This window comes from Phacochoerus africanus, chromosome 3, assembly GCF_016906955.1.
Source record: "Phacochoerus africanus isolate WHEZ1 chromosome 3, ROS_Pafr_v1, whole genome shotgun sequence".
Classification (NCBI taxonomy): Eukaryota; Metazoa; Chordata; class Mammalia; order Artiodactyla; family Suidae; genus Phacochoerus; species Phacochoerus africanus.
The window spans coordinates 170,365,671-170,377,707 of NC_062546.1; the positions used below are offsets into that span (position 1 = coordinate 170,365,671).

The 12,037-nt window shown below is 44.5% G+C and overlaps 1 protein-coding gene across 2 annotated transcripts in view; it reads left to right on the plus strand.

The window, feature by feature from the left end:
* CASP10 (caspase 10) overlaps positions 1-12,037 on the plus strand; it is a 31,878-nt gene that overhangs the window by 2,116 nt on the left and 17,725 nt on the right. For both annotated transcript variants that reach the window (XM_047773224.1, XM_047773225.1), the window contains 2 exons: positions 1,598-1,691; positions 9,001-9,136. In XM_047773224.1, the coding sequence (XP_047629180.1) occupies positions 1,598-1,691; positions 9,001-9,136 (230 nt within the window). The remainder of the gene's footprint in view (positions 1-1,597; positions 1,692-9,000; positions 9,137-12,037) is intronic.

Here is a 12,037-nt window from a genome sequence, read left to right on the forward strand (position 1 = left end):
CATCATGGTGCAGCGGAAACAAATCCGACTAGGAACCATGAGGTTTCGGGTTCGATCCCTGGCCTCTCTCAGTGGGTTAAGGATCCAGTGTCGCCACAGTCACAGATGCGGCTCGGATCTGGTGTTTCTGTGGCTGTGGTGTAGGCTGCCAGCTACAGCTCCAATTTGACCCCTAGCCTGGGAGACCTAACATATGCAGTAGGTATGGCCCTATAAAAAAAAAAAAAAAAAAAGGAATTAATTTTTAAGATTTCTTTTTCCTTATCTACTTCCTTGGATGGTGGATTCTAGCTCAGGGGCTAATGAGAAGGGAGGCCAGGAGGTTAGCAAAGCTTTAAAACCCTTTGGGCCTGGGGATGCCTTTCCTTTGTTTTACTTCTCACTGAGGGGGGAGCATCCCCCCTTCCCCACCCCCACCCCCGTCCCGGGCAGGCAGGCCCACCCCTTCCTCTGCGGCAGCCTGCAGGCTCTCAGGCTATCCTTCCTCCTGTGAGTCACTTTTCTGTTTGCCTCTCCCCAGCCATCTGAGAAGAGAGCAATGCATACTTGGAGCCAAAGTAGCCAAATAAAAAAGGAGCTGTGTCTGTAGGGTAGGGAGGGACGTCCTTTATACCCTGTCCAGTTACATTTTGGGGTGAAACCCAGAGAGGTAAAATAGAGACAGCAGACCTCAGACAGCACTGTTTTAAATTGTCCGCTGACATAGTATCTGCATCAGACAACCTCACAAGGAGGGGCCTTGGAAGTGTTATTTTTTGGGCCTGGAATCCTTCAGGCCTTAATGCTCAAACTGGCTCCTAGAACCTGAGCTACCCCTGGGTCAGGGAGGGAATTCCGGAGATCATTATTTCCACCTTCTGGTTAAATAGCGGTGGAATGGCCTCTGGCCTGCAGGGGTGTTGGTATGTGAATGAAATTTTTAGTTTTCCTGGTTGTTGGTTATATGACTCTCTAGGAATTGGGGTAGTTATTTTCTTTTTCAGGAGTGGCGTATATAATCACTGGCTTCGAGTCCTCACTGGGTATAAAGTGAGCCTGGTTCTGGGATGGACGTGGGAGATGAGTGGGCATGACAAAGCCATGGTTTACACTCTCCTGGTGTGACATGAAACAGCCCTGGACTTGGCAGCAGGAGCCCTGCCCCTACTTCTCACCATCATAATTTAATAGGTCACTTTGCACCTCAAAGTTTTCACTGATGAATTTATACAATAAGGTAAATAATTGCCTCCTCACAGGGTTGTGATCAGTCAAAAGAGAGATAAATTTTTTTTTTTGTCTTTTTGCCATTTCTTGGCCCGCTCCCTAGGCTAGGGGTCGAATCGGAGCTATAGCTGCCAGCCTACACCACAGCCACAGCAACACGGGATCTGAGCCGCGTCTGCAACGTACACCACAGCTCACGGCAACGCCGGATCCTTAACCCACTGAGCAAGGGCAGGGATCGAACCCGAAACCTCATGGTTCCTAGTCAGATTCATTAACCACTGAGCCACAACGGGAACTCCGAGAGATAATGTTTGTTAAAATCCCTCAATTTACTGCCTGTCCTCTGCAAGTGCCAGACTTTAATTTGTCTCTTGGGTGTGTGTCTTAGAAACCTGCTCTATGAACTGTCAGAAGACATCAGCTCCGACAACTTAAAGGGGATGACCTTCCTTCTGAGGGAGTCCATTCCTAGAGTCCAGATGGTGAGTGGATGGGGTCTTTGTGAGCATTGCCAGGATCGGTGTTTGGGAAGACATGGGAAAAAGTTTTCAGGAGGGCTTGTTTTTTGCGGGCGACATGATCATCAAAGGGTTAAGAGCATTGCCTTGAAAAAAAAGTTTTGTTGGCGTATCGTATATTTACAGTGTATTAGTTTCAGGTGTACAGCAAAGTGAATCATTTATATATATATATAGGTATATCCATTCTTTTTTCCCATATAGGATTTTACCGAACATTGAGTAGCCCTCTCTCTGCTCTGCAGTGGGTCCTTGTTAGTTTTCTCTTTTCTGTATAGTAGTGTGTGTGTGTGTGTGTGTGTGAATCCCATCCTCCCAGTGTATCCCTCCCCACCAAAGTTTCGATTTTGGTAACTCCAAGTTTGATTTCGAAATCTGTGCGTTTGTATCTGTTTTAGGACCTAGAGATTATCATACTCCGTGAAGTCAGACAGAGAAAGACACATATCACGTGATAGCACTTATCTGTGGAATCTACTTTTAAAAAATATACAAAAGAACTTTATTTATTTATTTTTTTTAAAAAGGATCATTGACTTTTGGTGAGCCTGGAGTCCAGTCCTGTTTCGGCAACTGGACTCCAGATGTGGAACAAGTGATCAAACCCTTCTGAGTCTCCATTTTTCTAATACGTCATTTTATAAGCAATTATACTACTTCCTTCCAGGACTCTTAAGAGGATGAAATGAAATAACGGACATAAACTATTAGCAGGGCCTGTGTCTTGCACATAGTTACCATGCAGTAAATGACTAACTGCTCTTGGTATTCGCTGTGTTTCACGGTATAGAAATATGTAGGGCACGAGAAAGAAATGAGGAGGTAGTAGATGATGACGGAATGGGAATCAGCCATTCATCACCTCTATCATCAAGGTTTCTGAGGGAGCCGTGTCCTCTTCAGTGGACTTTGCGGTGTCTCCCGTGTTTCTGTGAAAATCAAATGAGGCAAATGTCTGAGGCTGTGCTTTGTAAAGGGCTACACAGGTACTTGGAACTAACAGTAATGCTTTTAATATTAATATAGTGCCACCTGCTGATATCCTTGCTAGACCGGTCGTATTTAAGGGCAGGAAAGTTGCTTTCTTCCAGGCTGCAAAACCTTATATTTTTTTCTTTTGCTTCTCATAACAGCTTGTGACAAGCAAGTTAGTTAATTTGGGAAGGGGCCAATTTTCAAGTTTTACTCTATAACATTACTCCAATTTTATTATCAACCACTATTTTTATTAGATTTTAAGTTATATACTGTTTGATATACCAAAAAAGACAGGTAATGTGTGTAGAAGTTATAAAATGTAGCACTAAGGAGTTCCCTTCATGGTTCAGCGGTTAACAAACCTGACTAGGACCCATGAGGATGTGGGTTTGATCCTTGGCTTTGCTCATTGGGTTAAGGATCTGGTGTTGCCATGAGCTGTGGTGTAGGTTGCAGATGCAGCTCAGGTCTGGTGTTGCTGTGGCTGTGGCATAACCCAGCAGCTGTAGCTGATTCGACCCCTAACCTGGGACTTCTAGATGCCTCGGGTGTGGCCCTAAAAAAAAAAAGTAGCACTAAGTGAACAATGATGGACTCCCTCTTCCACCTGAGGGATGAGCATGTCACCAATGCAAAGAGCCTACCTGTGTGGCCCTCCCAGACCAACTGATATTATTGATACTGATATTATTGACACTGATATTATTGATACTGATATATATATATTTTTGGGGGGACTTTTCTAGGGCCACACCCTAGGCATATGGAGGTTCCCAGGCTAGGGGTCCAATTGGAGCTGTAGCCACCGGCCTATGCCAGAGCCACAGCAACTTGGAGATCCGAGCCACGTCTGTAACCTACACCGGATCCCTAACCCACTGAGCGAGGCCAGGGATCGAACCCACAACCTCATGGTTCCTAGTCGGATTCGTTAACCACTGAGCCACAACGGGATATGATACTGATATATATTTTTTTTAAGAAAAATCGCTCAGGAGTTTTATATGCTGTTTTATATGCAGTAGTCAAATGAGGACCATGTTTGGTCATTTAAACATGTTTCCTGGTGTCAGACCTATAGGTTAATTCTCTGTTTTGGCTACAGTCTTTGAGTCCTTTTTCCCCCCCTTTTCAGAGCCCTCAGGGATTTTAGCCTCTTGCAGCTTTCCATTGGTTATCTCTCCAGGCTCCTTAATCCCAAAGCTTGACTGTGGGACCCTTGAGAGTGGACACTGAGTCTTACTCATCATTATAGTCCCAGGACCTTGCAGAATTATGAAATGGTGTTCTGAACGGAAACATGAGTGAATGGGGTGATGCAATCTCAAGTTCACATTGGTGCAAAGTGACAGTTAAGTGACTCAAATGACCTTTAAGGCATTTTTCCTTCTCAACATCAGAGGAATTCTTGTAGTTTTAAAAGTTCTCTAGGGAGTTCCTGTCATGGCTCAGTGGAAACAAACCTGACTGGCATGGTTCCTAGTCAGATTGGTTAGCCACTGAGCCATGACAGGAACTCCTGGGCATCCTCTTGTAATTTTTCCAGTCTCTGGGTTTATAAATACAATGAGATCACTTTCTACTTTTACACCTATTATCAGGGACAGAAGTCCTTACACCCCACAGTGAGCTGGGGGATGACTACGGCATATGCTATCTCAACACCCAGCCTTGATTTCCCAATAAGAAAAGCTGGGGAATGTACTTCTTCCTCTGGGCCTTTCTGCAGATCCTGGACCTCTGCTTAAAGGCACCAGTGGCTACAGAAATATTTTCACAGTCAAGAGCATTTCTTTCTTTCTTTCTTTTTTTTTTTTTGTCTTTTTGCCTTTTCTAAGGCCGCTCCCATGGCATATGGAGGTTCCCAGGTTAGGGGTTGAATTGGAGCTGTAGCCACCGGCCTACACCAGAGCCATAGCAATGCGGGATCCGAGCTGCATCTGCGACCTACACCACAGCTCACTGCAACACGGGATCCTTAACCCACTGAGCAAGGCCAGGGATCGAACCTGCAACCTCATGGTTCCTAGTCAGATTCGTTAACCACTGTGCCACGACGGGAACTCCGGACAAGAGCATTTCAAACATTTCTCTCTGCTGCTAAGTTAGCTTTTAAATCATCAAAGGCCCGTGCACAAGTGACCAAAGAGATTTATGGTTTTCTCACTCTGTATAATAATAAATGAGAAATTATTGCATTTAGTTGTGCCATAAACTGTGGAATGACCTGGTCAAATTCATGAAACCTGCACTTCCTTATTGGATGCCAAATGATCTCAGCTTTATTTTGAAGGAGACTGAACTCTTCGCGTCAGAATTGTGGCTGAGTTATACTCCTCAGATAAACCAGGGTGATCTCTATTGGGCCAGCCTTCTAACATGCATCGAGGAGAAACTCTAAGTAACCCAGAGGCATTTCTGTACCAGGGCTTACTGGGTCTGCATTTTCTGCAGTTACAAGTGCAAGAGACTTTATCTTTACCAGGCAGTGGAGGAGGGTCTGAACACCCCTCAGCCGAAAAGGAAGGGCTCTAGATGCATATGGTGTCTCTAGATGGACAGAAATGGCCTTTACAGGGTGTTCTGTTTCCTCTGCGAAAGCTTTCACGCAATTTTGGAGCAGGCATAGCTGCTTTCACACATCCTGAGAGACCCAGCCAGCTGTCAGGATATCCGTTCTCAGTATAGCCATCAATATAGAATGTTGCACGTAAAGGAAACCACACCCCAATCTACTAGCTTTTTAGCAAAGAAGCAGAACAAAAGAGAACTACCTGCTCGTATTTGACAGGGTGGGGTTCCTAAACTAGAGTAATATGCAGACTCCATTTAAATTGTGTGTGTGTGTGTGTGTGTGTGTGTGTGTGTGTGTTAGGGTGTCATTTACTCAATGTCTAATACACTTTTTACAAAGTATAATGAATTGCCATCATTGCTTCTGGAATCATGTCTTAGCTCCTTTTCTTCCTCCTGGTAGGATGCTGTCAGGATAGGACTTTCTCTTTTGAGGTTCAGCAGAGCTCATTTGCACATCACCTACAGTAGAGCCTTGTTGGGGGGATTCCCTCTGACCTCTGTACCTGGCTGGTCGGCTCCAGGTGAATTCTCCTTTATGCCCTCCTCCCTTCTGCTTTATTTTCTGAGCAGGTTGCTGACGTGCTGGGGCTACAGGGGAGGACACATACATGGCTTTGCCTTTTTGGTTCTCCTTCCTATCTCCAGGGTGTCTTGAAAAAATTTATTATCTCTCTTTGGATCAGGTTAGGACAGAACTCAGTTATGATTTTGTCACCGTAGCCTTTCCCTTGGTTGTTGGTATTTTGAGTGCCTTGTTTGAAAACACACACGCGCACGCACACACACCCATTAGCCCTTCCTCATCCTTCTGTCACTGCTCTATTTTCTTTCCCTTTACCACCAAACTTCTTGAAAGAATCAACTACACACACTCTCTCCACTGCTTCTACTTTTAGTCACATTCCAGTGCATTCCAAGACGGCTTCAGGCTCCACCACTCCCACAAAACTATTCTTGCTGGAGCCACCATGAGCCTCAACATAACCAGATTTTTAGTTTCTTGTTTTCCCCATATGATTTTCTTTGCTTGGAATATCCCTTTCCATGATGGCAAGGAAAGCCTAGTCATCCTTCAAGATACAAATCAAGTATCACCTTCCATGTGCAGCTTGTGTGAAGCTTGCTCTATGGAACAGGTGAATGATGAAGAAGAAAGCGGTGGTATCACCCTTTGAAGTCATCTTGGATTCTTTATTTCTTCTCTCACTTCCAACTGATCTCCAAACTCACTGATATATACTTCAGAAAGGTCTCTCCAAACCCAGTGCCTCCACTGCTAGCTTTGGACCAGGTCATTTTTTTTTTTTGTCTTTTTGCCTTTTCTAGGGCCACACCTGGGGCATGTGGAGGTTCCCAGGCTAGGGGTCCAATTGGAGCTGTAGCCGCCAGCCTATGCCAGAGCCACAGCAGCGCAGGATCCGAGCCGAGTCTGTGACCCACACCACAGCTCACGGCAACGCTGGATCCTTAACCCACTGAGCAAGGCCAGGGATTGAACCTGCAACCTCATGGTTCCCAGTCAGATTCGTTAACCACTGTGCCACAATGGGAACTCCTTGGACCAGGTCTTGATGATCTCTTAACCAGACCATTTAATCTGCCTGTCAGCATTTTCTCTCTTGTACATTTCCTCCTCCAGCCTATCTCCAAGACTTCTATTTAAAAACGAAATCTGGAGTTCCCATGGTGGCTTAGCAGGTTAAGAACCCAACTAGTATCCCACGAGGATGTGGGTTCGATCCCTAAGCCCACTCCGTGGGTTAAGGATCTGGCATTGTGGTGTAGGACGCAGACATGGCTTGGATCTGGCGTGGCTGTGGCTGTGGTGTAGGCGAGGAGCTGCAGCTCTGATTCAACCCCTAGCCTGGAAATGTCCATATCCCTCAGGTGCAGCCCTAAAAACAAAAACAAAAACACCCCAAATCTGTTCATGTCATTGTTTTCCTTAAAAATTCCTCCTGGCACCCCTTCATCCATGGGACACTTGCCCAAGCCCTTTGGTGTTCCTTGATGGTCTGATACCAGCCTACTGTTCCAGCTGTGACCTGGCTTTCACTCAGAGTTTGTCCTCCGGCCTCCTTCTCAATATTCCTTAATATTCCTGTCCCTTTCAACCACTCAATGTGCTCCTGCCTCTTGTTCCCACCCTGCTGATATTTACTGCATGTGCAGTTCGATTGTGTTCAGATGTTCGATTTCTGATTCTTTGCTGTGGGCTCTAACCCAGTGTTATTCATATGCTTTTTTTTTTTGTCTTTTTGCCTTTTCTTGGGCCGCTCCAGCGGCATATGGAGGTTCCCAGGCTAGGGGTCAAATCAGAGCTGTAGCCACCGGCCTACGCCAGAGCCACAGCAACGTGGGATCCGAGCCGCGTCTGCAACCTACACCACAGCTCACGGCAACGCCAGATCGTTAACCCACTGAGCAAGGGCAGGGACCGAACCTGCAACCTCATGGTTCCTAGTCGGATTCGTTAACCACTGCGCCACGACGGGAACTCCCATATGCTTTTCATAACTGGATTAATATATCAATCAAGAAGCCCTTATTGCTGAAAAGATTGTGGTGCCTTCCACACCATTTGTACTTCAAAATTAAAATAATCCTAGCCCTTTTGCAATTTTCCCCAGGAGTGCTTGAGTAATATTTTTAATTTTAAAATGCCGAATACAAAATTCTCTCGAAACGTTTCTCTTCTCATTTCTTTGGTGACCCTGTTTTGCTGCCAGCCTCTCATTTATGGCTGGGAATGAGAGGCAGTGTGCTCAATGGTTAATGAGATGGACTTTGGCATCAGTCTGCCAGTGTTCAAATAAATACCAGCTCTGTCACGTATTGGCCCTGGACAAGTTGCGGAACTTCTCTGTGCCTAGTTATTGTATCTTCAAAATGGGGATTATCATAATGTCTACCTCATTGGGTTTTATTTTTTATTTTTATTTTTTTTTCTGTCTTTTTGCCATTTTCTTGGGCCTCTCTCGTGGCATATGGAGTTTCCCAGGCTAGGGGTTGAATTGGAGCTGTAGCCACCAGCCTACACCAGAGCCACAGCAACGCGGGATCCGAGCCGCGTCTGCAACCTACACCATAGCTCACGGCAACGCCGGATCCTTAACCCACTGAGCAAGGCCAGGGATCGAACCCGTAACCTGATGGTTTCTAGACGGGTTCGTCAACCACTGCGCCATGACGGGAACTCCGGGTTTTATTTTTTATTTTTATTTTTGTCTTTTTCTGGGGCCGCACCTGCGGCATATGGAGGTTCCCAGGCTAGGGGTCTAATCAGAGCTGTAGCTGCCGGCCTATGCCAGAGCCACAGCAATGCAGGATCCGAGCCGTGTCTGCAACCTACACCATAGCTCACGGCAATGCCGGATCCTTAATCCACTGAGCGAGGCCAGGGATCGAACCTGCAATCTCAGGGTTCCTAGTCGGATTCGTTAACCACTGAGCCATGACGGGAACTCCCTCATTGGGCTTTAATACACGGCAAGCACCTCCTGGTAGTTAGTGAGTTACGTGTATTTGGCATCTGGTATTAATATAGACTGTATAGAGATTTACTTGGTAATGCCTCTTCCTCCATACCATTGATGTCCTCTTGGATAGACGCTCCACTTTATGCAAAACCTGGTGCCTAGTGGCCACACAGGTAATGTTTCTTAACGAATGGATAATCAGGAGGCAAGGAAATGTGACTTCATTGATTCTCTTACAGACCTCTCTAAGTTTGCTGTCATATCTGGAGAAACAAGATCAAATAGGTGAAGATAATCTGACGTTACTGGAGGATGTCTGCAAAAAAATTGCACCTAACCTTATGAGAAAGATAGAAAAATATAAAAGAGAGAAAGGTAACTAGCTTGGCTTGCTTGCTTGCATCAGCCTGTGGGGATTCTTAAACCAGTTGGCTGTGTATGATGTTTGCTCATCAGTCGGAGAATATTCTCTTGGGAAAACCCAAAATCTCCCCGATTTTTCATTCCACGCATGTTTATCGAATGCATGCTTTGTACCAGGCATAATTTTAGAGGTTGGAGATACAGCAAGGTATAGAGCAGAGCTCCTACCCTCTTGGAGCTTATATGCTGGGGTGGGTGGGGAGAAGTGGTTTGAGACACATGTCTTCTGATTCTTATATGAACGTGAGAGTGAAAGAAATTGTTTTGCAGGCGATAACATAAAAAAGAAGGAGGCAGGATGGTGTGGGGATGAAGAGTGGGGTCTGTGGGGTCCATGAAGTCAGATTGCCTAGGACTCCACTTACTAATGGTCCCATGGCCCTTTCCTCAGCTGTTCTATGTCTCACTTTTCCCATCCGTCAAGTGGAGATAATAATAGTATCTATTTCATAATTTTTTGAGGGTTGAATGAGGTAATTCCTGTAAAATGTCTGTCTAGCACAGAGTCAACCTTCAATACACATTGCTGTGAGAGGAAAGTCGTAAAAACACTCATACTCTCAGAAATTACTCTTAGAGAAGAATTTTCTTTCTGGTTTTGCTTTTAGTCTGTCCTGTAAGTGTGGTGGTGCTGTGGTATTATATAAAAGCCATACACAACAGACCTAAAACTTGGCTGCCTCTGCATGTGGCCATATGCTGATAAATATTGGTGTTTTTGAGTCCATGTCGTCACCCTTAAACGAGCTAAAAGCAGACACTCCTGGATGTGTTCATGAAGCTTTTATGCCACACCCATATTTTAGTTCAGAGACGCAGTGTAATGTGCACATTTATCTGGTTGAAAACGCAACTAGCCAAAAAGGAAGCTTCTCTCTAAGAATACTGTTAACACAAAACATGTCGAGGAGCAAAAATAGACTGCTGTTAATTTGATAAAATGTCAAACAATAACCCAAGCATAACGTACAGATAGCTTAGGTAAAAGTTATGAAGAATGAAAACAGCTCTTCTATGGATCAAGTGAGAAATAAAAAGCAGGAAATATGGAAAGTATATTTTGAAACCCCAACCTGAACTCTGAACATTGAGATTTTTTTTTTCTTCCTGATTACATTATCATTTTGCTGTAACGTAATCCTCCACACAAAGTGAGCATAGGTCAGTTGGGCAGATTATTTTGAATATTTGAACTCTGGAGAAAATTCTCTATGTAGCAAATGCTTACACTCGCTTCAGTGAATCTTGCAAACTGAGCTTTATATCAGAAGAGGAATTCTACTTTTGATTTTTTTTTCTGTACGCTATATGCGGTGTAATCTCTTTCGGCCGTTGAAAGAAAAAACTTTTATTTTCCTTTATCGCTACCCCCACCAACCCTTCTGGAACCCTTCTGACCCCAGATGTGAGTATTTCCACCCCAAGCAATTCTCCAGCTCTCTGTGGACACAGCTGGGTGTCCTATGTTTTAATTCGGTTCTGCCACACACCAGAGTTCTTGCAGTTGCTGCAGGTTAAGGGCTCTGTCCCCCAAGACTGCCCCCACCCCCATTTCAGAAGCCAGTCATAATCCCCGGATTCCCCACAGCTTCGGCTCAACGTGGCTGCAAACCAGGGGTTCTCAGGCTGCCCACCTCAGCTTTGATAATTTGCTAGAACAGCTCACAGAACTTAGGAAAAGCATTTACTTTGGGTCATTGGTTTATTATAAAAGGACACGACTGGTTTATTATAAAAATATTAATGTTATATATAATCATATATTGTACATTATACCTTATATAATTATAAGATGATGTACAGTATATATAAAATATATAAAACTATTATAGACGGGTTTATTATAACAGGATACAACTCAGGAACAGCCCTGTGGAAAGATGCATCAGGCACCGCCTGGGGAAGGAGCCATGCCTCCTCCAGGCAGGTCACCCTCCCAGCACCTCCATTTGCTCACCCACCCAGAAGCTCTCGAATCCCTTCCATTAGGGTTTTTTTATTTGTTAAATAGGCACAATTGATTAAATCACTGACCATTAAGATGAATTCAACCTCCTGGCCCCGCCCCTTTCCAGAGTTCTGGGAGGAGGACTGAAAGTTGGGTCCCCTGGCAACCAGCCCCCCACCCGTGGCTGTCCAGGAGCTGCCCCCCACCCTAAGTCAGCTCTTTAGCCTAAAAAAGACACTCATTGCTTCAGAGATTCTACGGTTTTAGGAGCTGTGTGCCAGGAAAAGGGATCGAGACCCCGTGCATATTTATTATTATATCATAAGTGTCATTGAACATTCTGAGGCTGACTTTCTACTCTCTTCTGAGAGTTTGAGCCTAATTCTAGCCTTTGACTAAAGGACCGAATGGGCAGTTGGTCTGCAGGGTTTAGATGTTTCTGTGAGCGAGGGGAGCCAAAGACTAAGCTCGTTATATCTGAGGAGGACACAAGCTCTCTTTAAGGGCCACTTGGCTCTCGTTCTGAGTTTTCCTGAGCCTTGGGGTTTATTTTAATAGTTTAAATTTATTTTTAAAAATGGCTAAGAATGATAATAAAGTTAAAAAAAATTCAGTGATGACAGCAATACAGATTGTAGAAGGTAAAAATCTCTCCTTTCTTCTTCCCCTGCCATTCCATTCCCCAGACATAACCACTGTTTGGAGTTTATTTTTGTATCTTTTCTTCTATAGAGAGACAAGTGCATATGTGTATAGGTAGATAGATACATATAATACATGTTTAACTAAGATTATGATAATCATAGTCCATAACTTGCTTTTTTCCCAGTAATCTATCTGGAATTTTCCCATGTTTGCCATATACACATATAGTCCCTCCGCATTAATGGCTCCATAGAAACACA